The 14883-nt window shown below is 39.0% G+C and overlaps 1 protein-coding gene across 2 annotated transcripts in view; it reads left to right on the plus strand.

Annotated features, from left to right (window-relative positions):
- Positions 1-14883, plus strand: part of GRIK2 (glutamate ionotropic receptor kainate type subunit 2) — a gene marked incomplete at both ends in the record, with an annotated part of 685772 nt that overhangs the window by 648020 nt on the left and 22869 nt on the right. For both annotated transcript variants that reach the window (XM_080937894.1, XM_080937895.1), the window contains one exon: positions 11999-12224. In XM_080937894.1, coding sequence (XP_080794020.1) covers positions 11999-12224 — 226 coding nt within the window. The remainder of the gene's footprint in view (positions 1-11998; positions 12225-14883) is intronic.

The following is a 14883-nucleotide window of genomic DNA, read 5'->3' on the forward strand; positions in this document are numbered from 1 at the left end:
AGTCTAGCTGCTATGTTTCCAGACTCATGGAAGCCACATGCATATGCTTTTATTTTGGCATGATTTTCTCTCTGTAGCCCAGGGCATGCTGGAGCTTGAGACTAGATGCAACAGTCATAAAACCATATTACTCAGCACAAAGCTCTTTGTTATTAAAACCATTACACCGAAGAGCTTGTGATGCTTGTACGGTTCCTATTTCTTGTTCTGGATGCTGGTTACTCGAGTACACCAGTTAATAAAAGTTAATGGCCACAAAAAAAAAAAAAAAAAAGAAAGAAAGATATTAGATGACAGGCAGACATTATTAACATTAATCAAAACATTTAGAAAGTGCTCAGAAAAGGGAAAACTGGCATAGAAATGTATTTCTAGCATTTTAAATACAGGAGTATTTCATAAAATATTTATTTTGCAAACTAAGGGTAAATATTAAAGATCTCTATTTCAAACATAAGCACTAGTTCTGGGACTAACGTATGTGTAAGACACAAAATAATAATATTTTCCAAATTTTACTGTTTTTCAGTTGCACTAAAAATAGCTTTATGTATTTACTACATAAAATATCATAAAATATAAGTATAGCTACATCTATATAACATTCCAAAATACAGTTATTTTCCTTTAAATTTAAGTGCTTTATATTGAAAAACTCAGAGAGCCTTTGTATCTGGGAGATCCCCTCCCAAAGAGACACAGAGGAAGTAATTGATGCAAAAGCAAAAGATTTGTTAGTCTAGGGCAGTGGAGTAGCCTACATCCAGCAAAGATGTGACCCCAAAAGGGTGTTAAAAGCAGTTTTTTGACTTTTTAGGGGTGCAGGTTCCATCAGCAAGGTTACAATTTAAATTCATTGTCTAAGCATATTGACCTTTAAACCTGTTGAGTAGTAAGCACGTGTCAGGACCCTAACTGGGACTTTCCAGAGGCTATCAGTCAGCACTTTTCTAGATTCTCCTAAAACTTATTTACTCAAGGAAGTCCCTTACGTGGAGGCAGAATGTGTCCCTTCTTCTCTATTTGTCAGGCATGAAGGGGAATCTATGGGATGTGGACAGCGGGAGTGTCATGCCCAGGTAGAAAATTTCCCACTGTACTGGAGGGCAAGAGTTTCAAGGGCAGAGAATTTTCCCACTCAGATTCTTCAATATAGCATAATTAAAGCTCAAGTTAATAGGCATGACTTTAATATTTAAAGGAGATAAATAGAGTTCTGCTCTGTAAATGTTAGTAACATAATTATTCTTCCTTTGCTTTCAGACAAAATACTAATCTTTAAATTTACTCACAGCTAATTCACCAAAGTGTAAATGTTTTAAGAGAGTAAAACACAGTAATTATTAAAAATATCTTGCTAATATTCCCGTAACTGAAACAAAAGAAAATGTGAGCAAATTTATGCTTAATATAAATCAAATCATCATTTTTGTATGTTATAAGTTTATCGGCTGCTTTGGCCTCATGTAGAATGTATTTTTTATAATCAGTAACATCTTTATTTTAAAAGTTATTAATGTTTTATTGTTTATGTGAGAGCGTTTTGCCTGTACACACGTATGTGTATCACACGAGCACAGTGCTGCCAGATGTCAGAGAAAGACCTTGCCTCTGCCTGCAATTAGAGTTGAAAACAATTTCTTGCTGCTCTATTAGTGCTGGAGAGAAGCACAATGTTCTCTAGAACAGCCGCCAGTGCTCTCACACACTGAGAAGTCATTCCAGCCTCCAACTTATTAAGAGGAAAAAAGTGTATATTTATGTATTTGAGTTTTATTTGGACAAGTGATTTCTTTCCATGTATTTATGTGTGCCACATGTGAGAAAGGCATACATAGAGGTCAGAAGACAACCTCAAATCCCGTGAAAATATGAAAGAGTATTGTGAGCCACCATACAAATTTTGGAAATCAAACCCAGGTCCTCTGTAAAAGCAAAGTGTTCTAAAATACTAAGACACCTATCCAGTTCTCTTAATTCTTTAAATAAATTACTTCATAAGTCTTCAGACACTTAATCTACACATAATTATAAAAACTCAAAACAATTCAATTATATGATTTTGTTTTTATGTTTTCTGTCAGATTCCCTAAATCAAAACTGACAGTTTTATTTTATAGAAATTTCTTTCTATTTATATACTGTTAATTAGATTTTCTAGCTCATGCCTGGACAAACCACCATAAACTAACATAGTCCCTCCTGGAGAGCTTTAATAGAATGACTGGATTAAGAGGAGAGTGGGAGAAAGGGAGGGGGAGAGAGCAAAGGCAAGGGTGGTTCAGTCGTTTATGGGGTAGTGACTTCATTTGCTTCCAGGTGGAAGTGGACTTCTGAACCTGTGTATTTTGGGAATGCTTGGCTGTTTCCATGGCAATAAATGTGTCAGGTCCCTGTAAATGTGGATGGTGCCATTTCTGGGGGTAAGAGCTGTCCTAATGCCAACATTCCTCCTTTTTTCTTATCATTAAAAAGAAGTAAAAAGGAGGGAGGCTGATTATGAAAAGGGAATAGGGGCGTTGTGTCTCTTAGGCTTCTTCCTGCTGTCCTGGCATGTCGTAGGGGAGTAGCTGGGTTTCAACATCGGCTTCCAGTTGGTAAACATTCACATCATGCTCTTCATTGGACAGTGGCTTGTAATCCTGTAACAGGAACTGATTGATAGCTTGGTTAGAATTTTTTTTGCATCTGTTGTTGAAGAAATGTAGAAACAGGATTGATAAGGCAGGAGACTAATAATGCCAGAAAGAAGACTAGAAGGAGCATTACAAAAGGAAGTAACCACTTCCATATAGGGTTTTTGAAAGTCCAGGAACTGGAGGTCTCACATTCCCCGGAATTCTGTATGACTGATTGTAGCTTCCGGATATTTTATCTCTCACTATCCTGGATTGGTTGATGTAGAAACAGCATCCTTCTTGGAGGAACAGGCAACGGCCACATTCTTTAGCTATCAGGATGTCTAGTCCCCATTAGTTTTGAAGAACACAGCTACCAAGGAATCGATCTGTTTTTGAATAGTGAACAAAGTTTCAGACATTTCTTGAAACCTGTTGTTGAATGTGAAAGTGATTTCTTTATGTTTAGTCATGAAAATAGTTATTCCTGCTGTCCCAGTGCCAGCACCTATGGCTGTTCCTGCAGTAACCAAGAGTGACATGACCTTATGTCAGGCAGATATCATATCTACAACTAGGATTGGCAGAGGCTCATTTCCCTTGATTACCCTTAGTTCAGTGAAAAGGAGAACCAAAGTGCAGCTTCCTGACCAGCTGGCAGGCATGTATACTGCATGCCACAGAGCACTGATGTATTTTGGATTGATGAGCACTGTGGCAGAGATGGGGTTTCAAGGGTTGTGGTTTTATTACAGTCTAGGGAGCCTAGTATTTCTAAAGAATGTTTTCCGAATGTCTTAAAACAGTTTGTCATGTGAACAAGAGGGATAGAGAAAAGGTATGGAGTCATGGTGACATCAAAGTCAGGACAGCTGATAAAGTGAGGTAAAGTTATTAGGCAACATCACTGGGGAGGCTGTGAGCTTGTTCCAGGGGGTTCACATAGCTAGAAATATTTAAAGCAGCTCTTTCAGGTGACATTTAGAAGTTAGTATGCTGAGGTAAGAGTCTAAGCAAATGGTAGAATTACAAATTGATACCATTTATGAGAGGGGATGTTGAGGAAGTAAGGGCCTCAGAGGAGTGTTTGATTATTTCTCCTACCCCTTTGATACCTAGGGGCTGGGCAATTGAGACATACAGTTTTTTCTGAATTTTGATAGTTCTTACTGGGAATCCTAGTTGGTTTTTACAATAGAGCTTACCAACAACTCCTGTCTCCCACCTGAGATCCCATGTAGAAAAAGAGTGTCTTGTAATGTTGGTAGGAGAAGTGGTGGGTCCGTGATCTTAGCATATGTATATGACAAGACAAATATGAGCAGACTCCATATTTGTGCGCAATTTTTTACAAATATCTTTTGTCTGGACACAGAGAAAGCAGACAGAGATCATAGTATTTAAATGGGATAACCTATACAGGAATGACAGCACTTAGGATTGGTTCCTGACAACCAGCCATGGAGCAGTTTCCTGATCCTATTTGGAAAGACTGTTATCTGCCAGAGTTTCTTGAAACTCAAATCTCTAGATGTATGGGCTACCCTGGACAAAAATAAACAGTAAGGGGAGAATGAGAAGCCCATGTATAATCCAGTGGTCTTGAATTCTGCTGACAGGGTGGAGTCTAATTTTCTGGAACTATGGACAAGGTGGGTGATCTCAACATCTTCTGGGGCTTAACAGAGCATGGTCCTGTTAGGGTTGATGTGTATAAAATATTTTTAGGTGAAGGGATCAATGGTTTGGGTGAGATAGGTGGGCCCAGTGAGGGAGTTCCTGAAGTTTAGCAGCTATAGAAATTGCAGGGATCACCATAAAAGACCCCTGCCATTTAGGAAATAGGGGTGAGGGTTGATGGTCTAGAGGGGATAGAAGAGCTTGATCTCCAATATTAACAGTCAGTGGGCAAGGTTCAGTGTGTGACTGAGGTAGATGGTGGTCAGCAAAGCTCCATAGGTGATAATGGAATTGGAAAACTAATGGAGTGAGTCCATGGTCAAGAGTTAGGACTGGATACCCATACATGAGTTCAAATGTTGAGACCTGGAGAGGTTGCTTGTACTCTGAAAAGACCCAGGGGTAGGAGATTTACCCAATCAAGGTGAAGTTTCTGGGACAGCTTGACAAGGGTGGATTTTAAAGAGTGGTTAGTTCTTTCTACCTTACCTGAAGATTGAGGTTTGTAGAGAATATGAAAATGCCAGGGGATGTCTAGAGACTTGGGAGGGAAAGTCGGGACTATTGTCTGACTGGAGGGAAGCTGGGACACTGAATAGGGAAATATTATCTCCTAGAAAGACATTGGAGACTGTCTAAGCCCGTTTGTTAGTTGTGGGAAATGCCTCTGAAAGGCCCCTGCAGAAGGGAGACCCTCATTCAAGTCTCAGGATAACACAGCCTGCCAAGAACTCATGAGAGACTGTCCCTGCTGAAATTATTAAAAATTTATAAAAAAAAAAAAAAAAACAACAACAACAACAACAAAAAAAAAAAAAAACAGTGCACAGGGGTTGAGACTCATAACCCACGCAGGGGTAGAGTTCGACTCCATTTAGCTGGGAGAAGGGGTAGAAAAAGACACAACCCAAAGAGCATAGGGAGGGCATCATTGGAAAATGCCAAGAATACCAGTGAAGAATCACAAGGGAAACGCCTGGTTTTTCAAGTTTGTTTACAAGATTTTAATCTAACTGTTTATGGTCAGCCAGTTTCTGGAACAGAGATGCTGAACCACTGTAACTTTCCTGGTCAGTTAGATCCTGTAACAAAGTCACTGAACCAACTTTCTTACATTTTTGGCTCTACTCTATCTGCTAGGAGTCTTCTACTTTACCTGTTAGAGGGTCAGGATTTATCATGGTCTTTCACCTCTACCTACCCCAAGAGGGTATCTACCAAGACCAGGAGGTACCTGGCAAGTTTGATAATGGGAATGTGGGTAGAGTCAAGTTGCCAGTCGGTTCCAGGAAGAGAATCTTGGGCCTGATGGGTAAGGAAAGAATTGCTACAAATTTTTGAGTTGACGTCTGTTGTCTGGCAGATTTTGCAAGAAGCCGTGATAGATTTTAAGAAACTTAAGTCATCAGGAGTAGGCTGTAGGTGGATCTTAACAAAATAAGACAACACCTGGCTGTTAGGATGGAAGAGTTGGTGAAGATAGGACCGAGTTTGACAAGGATCAGGGGTGAAGGTGGAATTGTGGGCTGTAGTATAAGAATGTCTTGGGGAGAGTCAGACAAGTCTAGGCCCCTAAGGACTGCAGCTCTAGCTGCCTTGTCAGCTCAGTTGTTTCCCTTGGAAACAATGGAATCATCAGTCTAGTGGGATTTGCAGTGGACAATCTCAATAGCTTTGGGGACATGGGAGGCCATTGGCATGGCCATAATTCTGTTTACCTCAGTTACTGATCCTCCTTTAGTTTTAAGTAACCCATGCTTCTTCCAGATGACAGCATGGGACAAGAGGATATGAAAAGCATATTTGAAATCTGTGTGAATGTCAAGGGATTGTCCCTGTGCCAATTACAAGGCATGAGTAAAGGCTATTAATTCTGCCTGTTGATTTTTGTATGAGCAGTAAGGGCCAGTGCCTCTACCACTTCTGTGTCTGACACTGTGGATTAGCCAGCTCTTCTGCCCCCTTCATGTAGAAAGGAACTTCCATCTGTATATTAGGTGTAAATAGCCTGAGGCAATGTACCTTTCTGTATATGTGAAGGATGAGGTAGTTCCTCTAAAATTTCATTGCAGGAGTGAGATAGGGAACAGTTAGTATTTGGTTGAGAAAGAAGACTGGAAATATTAAGAGGTGGGTATATTCAGAAGGTGAGTGTGAAGTCCTCTATTAGTAAAGAACCCTGGAGAGAGGTAGAGTCTGTAAGCCTTGGCAAGTTAGGAGCTACCACAGGTTAGGAGGAGAGAAGAAAATTATAGGTGACCCAAAGTTTAGGTTTTGTGACTCTCTAATAAGAATTTCAACAGCTGCTAAGGTATGAATATAGGGTGCCCATCCCTGGATGGATAGATCTGGTGTTTTTGACAACTATGATACAGGTACAAAAGATGATCCCAGTTGGTGACCTAGGGCTCTATGGGAAAATTCCTCCTTTTCAGTTACATTGAGGGGATAAAGGGCGAGTCAGGTCAGGAAGACATAAGGGTGAGGCCTTATGGAAAACCTATTGGAGTCTTTGAAATGGCTTGGTAACAGATTTGAAGAGAGGTTCACAGATAGGACCTAATGTTGCTTTGTATAAGGTTCAAGAAGAAGGGAAAAGGAAGAAACCCAGGAACATAGAAAGCTAGATATCCCTAGGAATTATAAAATTTCTTTTTTGTAGAAGGAACAGTTAGAGACTGAATTAGATTTTTCTTTTTTTTCTTTTTTTTTTTTTAATTGAACAACTTTATTTTAAAAAACTGACATAAATATACATGTTTTAAAAGCATTTTTGCATAAAAGTATACGAATACATTTTTGTCAGTACTTGATTTTTTTTTTAAGTTTTTATTATTTATATTTTGTCTTATAAAATATGATGGTTCACAAAATTTGTTACATAATGTGAATTAGATTTTTCTAAGATAATAGTCTTGTGGGTTAGGGTGAATGTTAGTCCCAAATAGGTGACCTGAGAAATAAACAGTTGGACTTTGGAGGCTGAGGCCTCATACCCTTGACTGGAGAGGAAGTTTAGAAGAATGAAGGTGTTACCCTGGCTGAATTTTAAGAAAGGGCTAGAGAGAAGGTCAACTTATGTAAGGTATGGTCTTAGATTTGAGGGGAGTCAAAGATGTTAAGTCAGAAGCTAGGGTCTGGCCAAACATGTGTGGGTTGTACCCGAACCCCTGAGGTAGAACATCCCATATAAGCTGGGTAGAGAAATGAGTGTAAGGATCTGGCCAGGTAAAGGCAAATATGTCTTGTGACCATGTGTCTAGAGGGATGGAGAAGAACACATCTTTGATATCTAGGACTGAGAAATGGGAAGGCCCTAAGGGAATAGCAGCAAGGAGAGTATAAAGATTAGCCACAACAGGATGGAGGGAAATCACCGCAGAATTGATGGATCTGAGGTTTTGAACTAAGCCATAGGTTCCGTTAGGCTTTTTAACTGCTAGTACAAGAGTATTAAAAAGGGAAGAAGTGGGGTCAAGGAACATTTTCTTTAAGATGTAAAAAATGACAGGCTTAAGTCTCCTGAGATTCTGGAGTAAGAGAGGGTATTGAGCTTGGTTTATGTCTTTGGTAGGGTCTAGTAATTGGATGTCAACAGAATTGTGTTTAGCAACAGAAAGGTTCTGGGTGCCTCAGGCTCTGGATCTATCTGAGAAGCTGGTTAAGGAAGCAACATATTTATGTTAGTAGGTTGACTGACCAGGAGAAGGAGCAAAGGGGCTGCTGGTAATCTTGGGTGCAGGCAAATGGGAAGAGCAAAGAGAATAGAGGCCCCCAACTTAGATACAAGATCCCTTTCTAATAAGGGAACTGAGCATGTTGGCACTACCAAGAAGAAATGGGTGAGAGATACACCCCTAAAAATGCAAGTAAGTGGTAGGGTCTGGTGGGGAAAGTAAGGTTATCCTCCTACCCTGACAATAGGAAAATGGGAGAAGTGAGTTTCTAAAACTCCGTCAGGACTGAGTAAGTGGCCTCAGTGTCGAAGAAGAATATGGGCCACTCACACACCACAATAGCTACCTATGTCTCCCTGCTAGTTATGCCATTGTTTAGGTCAAGGGAGCCCAGGCCTCTTCAGTCATTTATAGCCAAGCCTAGGTAGGAGATCTATTGGAAAGTTACCTGGGTGTGATGTTGCTTTGTCCTGTATGACACAAGGGCTATTGACAGCTCAGTGTCCCTCTATATGGTACCTAGGACATGGCCCCCAGGGCCTGTTGGGCGTTAAGGCAAGCTTTCACCCAGTGACCTTGTTGACCACATCTGTAGCAGGGGCCTGGTTGTTACTTATCCCTAGGAGACCAGGTGTCTGTAGCAGTGGCTAGGGCTGTTCCGACAGTCTTTATCAGCATATGGTATTTTTGTTTGTGAGGCTTATCATCTCTCCTATGATACACTTTAAAGGCCAGTGCCAAGACTTCTGCCTGTGGAGTTAGGGATGCCCTCTCTAGCTTTTTAATTTTGTCTCTTAAGTCGGGGTAGCTCTGGGAAAAATATGTCATTAGAACTTGTTTACCTTCTGTGTTTTTAGGGTCCAAATTATTGTATTGCAATAGGGTCTTTGTGAGGTACTCTAAAAGTTGGGATGGATTTTCTGGGGTGTCATGGAAAACCTCTTAAGAGATTTTCAAAATGGACCGGTTTTAAGGTAGCTCTGTGGAGATCATCTAGGAGGCAGATTATGAATCTGTCTCTGGTTGAAATACCACCCGTGGAATTATAATACCATTGGGGATCTTGATAAGGTACTGCCTCAGATCTAATTGGGAATATTCCACCTGTTTGATGGATATCATCTGCATGCAATTTTGCCTGCTCCCAAACCCACCAGTGTTTCTCAGGAAGTAAATTATTAGTAAGGGTCATATGTATATCATGGAAAGTCAAACTGTAAGATTTGGTAATGTGTTGGAACTCTTTAATAAAAGCAGATGAGTTAGAGTTGTAGGAACCCAGTCTTCTGTCTATTTGAGAGAGTTCATTTAGTGAGAGAGGAATATGGACAAAGACGAGTCCATCACAGCCAGTCATCTCCCTTAGTGGAAGGAGTGGTTCTTGGCCTGGCATCTCTGGTAACGAAGAGTTTGGTGGGAGCTTGGCTGTGGCCTCGGAGCAGGTAATGGGAGGGGTAAAACTAGGTGCCAATATAGAGCTGTCTGTAGTTGACAGCAGCAGGGAGCTAGTATGTGTGGAGGTGGGCTGGGGATGGGGATACAGTGCAGAGTGAATGAGAGAGGGCAGAAAGGGGCATCGGCGGTGCTTGGGGAAGGTGTTGTGTCCATGCCTGCAAGTGAGTCTGGCAGTGGCGGAGGGGAGGGTTCTGGAAAGTTTAGAGTGGCAGGACTGGAAGCTGAGGTGGTGGTGTAAATTTTGTTTTAAAGATTTGAAAATTTCTAGGAGACATCCCAGTGTGAAGCCTGGTGATATGTCCTGAGACATTGTGAAGGGGTGGGGGGAGGGGATTACTGAGTTATCTCAAACCAGTGACCAAGTAGATAAATTCAGTATGGAGAGAAAAATCTGTCTATGTCCAGAGGTCTGAGTAGTCACTCAGGTGGCTGCATCATGCCTGAGACATGATAGATAACGCCTCCACCAGGCCTGGACTCCTGCGAGAAAACAGGCTGCATAAGCCTTGAGTGGGTGTGGGGTGGGGTGGGGGGATTGAAGAGTGTTTCAGGGAAGGTCTTCCTAGTGGTCAATGTCTATTTTGGATTTTGGCTTCAGGGAACTAACCCTCCTTGCTTGCAAAGGCTGGCCAAACCTGATGTAAGAAATTGGAGGTTCTCTTTGGTAAATGGAGTGGTAAGCCTTATTAATCTGCTCTAGTAATCTGCCGGTGCTTATGCAAGAACCTTAGCCATGATCTGGTATCAGGAAAAGTGGCGTGTGGCTGACCTATCTAAGTGGCCCACATGGCAGGAGCTATTGTTACATGGTGGGCCACAGTGGGAAGTGGCTCATGAGTGTATCTGGGGGACCCTGGTCACAGCAGCAACTTATGTGGTGGAAGTCTGTGAGCCAGGCAGCTGCCAGCAGGTGAAGTTGTTTGAGGGGCGGAGGCAGGTGGGTGGAGTTGGCAGCATGAGTGACGGTGATCAGCTGCTTGGAAGACGTTGTAAAAACACAAGGCAGTGGTGTTGGCGGTTAAGGGAAGCAGGGGCCAAAATGCCAGTCAAGCAGCTACCACCATGCCAGGCAGGGGCCCAAGGATGGGCAGACTGAGAGAAAAAAAATCTAAGATCCCTTTACGGGCCACTAATGTTGTTAATTAGATTTTCTGATTTGTGCCCGGACAAACCACTACAAACCAACAAGGTCGAACATGGAGAGGTTTAAAAGAACAGGGACAGGGGTTGGGGTCAAGAGCAGAGGAAGAGGAAAAGAAGGAGGAGGAGGAGGAAGAAAAGACAGAGAGATAGAAAAGGAGGGAGGTTCAGTCTTTTATGGGGGTAGTGATGTCATTTGCTCCCAGGTGGAGGTGGGCTTCTGAACCAGTGTATCCTAGGAATGCTTCGCTGTTTCCATGGTGATGGATGTGCCAGGTTCCTGTCACCTGTGGGTGGCACCATTGCTGGGGGTAGAAGCTGTCATAATGCCAACATATGAACTCTAATTTTTATTTTATTCAGGTTTAAGAGGCCAAAAAACCAAATTAGAAACAAAGTCATGAAAGAAGAAAGCAAACACCTCTGCTCTCACTTGTCTCATGATCTTTATTTGAGTAGTAAATGGATGTGATCTCACTATCGGATTTATGATTTCATAAAAATTTCAGCATAATCTTAAATACTTTTTTCTATTTTTAATGCCATGAACTAATATTTCTTTTTGAAAATAAAACTACAAGGTTTTGACACTTTTTATCCACATGGTCAGCATTTTCTTTGCATGCTATGTATGAGAGGTTACATAAAGTGAAGAGGTTTGCAAGTACATTGTACCAGCAGGCAAGAAAATTGGTAGCTTATATTGCTATTCCAGAACCTCTAAACAAAACTCATTCCCTTTATATAAAGTTCTGGTAAACCCGTATTAAGAATTTGCTATTGCACATAAATCTATTCAATTCGAGTGGCTCAAGGGTTTATAGTTAGTCAGAAATCTGGATTTACAGAGTTGTATTGGTTTTGTGTAGACTCAAAGAACATCTCTGGTCACTGTGTCATGCCTAAGTGTAAATACTGCTATTTTTATTTGTACTTTCTTATCTACAATAATGTGCCCTGGTATCTTCAACTATAGATTTATAAACTTTGGAATTTATTTGATTTCTGTGATATAGTCAACAAATTGGCAATTTACCAAAAAGAAAAGAAAAGAAAATTCATCCTGACAGTGTAAATCTGAGTCCAGGAGCTTTCATTTCAAAATTTGATGTTAAGTAATGTTAAAAAAAAAAAAAAAAGATACCCACAGGAGACTTTATCAGATGACTCTTTATTACGCTCATGTGTTTTACTAATTTTTTTTAATTTATTAATTTGAATATTTAAACTTTAAGGTATGTTCAATAAATTGTAGTATTTCTAGAAATATGATGAGTTAATAGAAACACGTTTTGTAAATCTTGATTTTTGTGTGTGTATGTGACAATTTTAGAAAATAGAGTATTGTCTATTGTATTTAAATGTAGGATTCTGTAGAGCCTAAGATATTATTTTATTATCTTTTACACTTATTTTACTTTTCTCCAGAAATCCAAAATCTCAACGTATGATAAAATGTGGGCGTTTATGAGCAGCAGGAGACAGTCTGTGCTTGTCAAAAGCAATGAGGAAGGGATCCAACGAGTCCTCACCTCGGATTATGCTTTCTTAATGGAGTCAACAACCATCGAGTTTGTTACCCAGCGGAACTGCAACCTCACACAGATTGGCGGTCTGATAGATTCCAAAGGCTATGGTGTTGGCACGCCCATGGGTAGGTCACTTGGCAGCCACTATGTATTTATTCTTTAATCTTAATTGTTTTAAGAAGAGTGGAAAGAAGGAATGATACATAGTTCCTAGAAAATTCTTAGCTTACTGCATTTTAGCAACTCTTTTTAATCTGCAGGAGCAGGTTGGGGTTTGGACATATGACAAAGAACTAGGATAGGAAAAAGAATATGGTCAAAATACATTGTATGAAATTTTTTTACAAATTGGACAGTTGCTTCCAAATGAAAAGTTAATTGAAAACTTAATTTATATCAGATATCTAGTAGATATTTTTACTGAAAATGGGTAGAAACATTTATAACACTTTTATCTTATTAATATTCAATTCTCAAACTTATAATAGTACATTCATGATCTGCAATCCAGACTTATCTTAAACTCACTATGTAGTGCATGCTTATTTCAAACATACAGACTATACTTTTGCATCACTTTCCCAAATGAAGGATATTGCAAATATAGATATAATGCAAAATTTACCTTGCCTGGCTCTCAAATACTTTTATTTTATGAATGAATTAAATATTGCAGATTTAGGGGATTCTTTTCCAAGTTTGAAGCTTACAGTTATCTATAAAGAAAATCCACAATTTGATCCTCCATTGAGTGAAGTTATTAGTAGTAGAATAATTAATGGGGACATATCTAGAATTTTTGACACCAAGGTTTAACTGTTTTTAACTTTTCTCTTCTTATATGTGTTAAAATTATTTTTAATCTTAATGATAAAGTGAAATAAAAATAACTTAAAATGGCATGGTTTGGCCATATTGCAGTTCTAACTATTCCTAAAACTTCATGGTGAATTACATTATTTTAGTCAATCCTGGATAGGTCTGTAAGATGACACATCAAAATAAAGATGAAAATGGTAACAAGAATTTAAAAATATTTGTTAGAAAAAAATCAACAAGAATTTTATAATGCATATACTCAAATTTAATAAACATAAATAAATAATGGCATTAAACAAAATACCATAGCCTATGTGAACATATAATCATCGCACAAAATGGTCCTTAAAGACTCTCCTGTATTAATCCTATAAGCCTATGGATAAATATCTTAAACAGAAATAAATACCCTGCAGATATAATTAAATCCAAGTTATTAAAATGGAAAAATTAACCTCATCTATGATGTCAGTCTAAACGTAATCACAGTGCTGTTAGAAAGGCAGACAGGAGCTGGAATTATATTTGAAATATAAAATAAATGAAAGGAAAGGGGTGAAGAAAAAAATAGGAACAGGAAGGAGAGATTAAAGTATCACCTACTGATATTAAAAATGGAAAATTCAATCTCAGATTCTAAACTGAAATGATCTTTAGAGGTTCGGAAAGCCAAGAAAACAAGTTTATGTAGCACAGGTGCATAGGCCTTTTGGACATAGCTATCATAGCATTCTGACCTCGAGAACTGTCAGATTGTTGAGTAAGGTTTTTCGTCAACCCACTGGTTTTATGATAACTAGATATAGCTGAGACAGGAAGCTAATAATAAAACAATAAAAGCACCATATGTTAAATAAATTATCTTGTTTTAGAAACAAAGCAGAGAACATATGCTCATTGACTTATCATGGTAATAAATGATAATACTTATTTAAAAACAAGAATTACAGAAGAGTAAGTTTTGAGGAAGGCCTGAAGAGTTTTTGTAATTATACAATGAATAACTTGTGATCTTTCTGTTTCTACACAGTAAAAAGGTGTTAATATATTTTACTATAGAAAACATAAAGCACTATAAAATTTGATGAATACATAAAACTATGTAATGTCAAATTTCTAGTTAGAGCAAATATTGTCTACATTATATAGTATTTTTTTCATTTTAGATATTTTACTGGTTATTTTATTTATTTACATTTCAAATGTTATCCCCATTTCCCAGTTTCTGCTTCACAAGCCCCCATCCCTTTTTTTCCTCTGTGAGGGTGCTCCCACTCCTGCCTCGGCAGCCTAGTGTTCCCTCTTCCTGGGTCATCAAGCCTTCCCAGGTCCAAGGGGCTCCTCTCCCAGTGATGCCAGAATAAGGCAGTCCTCTGCTACTGGATGACACTTTTATTTTTTAAGAACTTTGCTGATCTTGTATCTTAGTGACTTTTCTATTGCTGTGATAAAGATTATGAACAAAAGAAACCTGAGGAGGAAAGATTTTATTTCTATTTGCAGTTCAACAACACAATCTATCTCTAAGGGAATTCAGGATAAAACCTGGAGGCAGTATGGGAATGTAGGAATGACAATTACTAAATTGCTCTTCTTGGCTTACATGTCCTGCTTTTATATAGCACACAGGATCACTGGTGGAGTTGTAGCTGGGCCATCCCTGTATCAGTCATAGATCAGTGTGGTGAGGGCTTTTTCTTCATTGAGGTGTTTGCTTCTATGAGGATGATTGCATCACAGGAGAATCATTGCATCACACAGATAAAAATACATATTATAAATAAAGTAAGAGAACAAAACAAATTTTGACTACAAACTGCAAGTGTAATCTTTACTATTTTAAGCAGTTGAATTCTTGTTTGATCAGATCAACCCTCACAATTCTAAAAAAGGGTTAGTTATAAGTCATCTTCATTAATACATATAAGGAAATGTGCCTGAAAATTTATAGAATATAGTTTATAT

This window comes from Micromys minutus (assembly GCF_963924665.1).
Source record: "Micromys minutus genome assembly, chromosome: 25".
Lineage (NCBI taxonomy): Eukaryota > Metazoa > Chordata > Mammalia > Rodentia > Muridae > Micromys > Micromys minutus.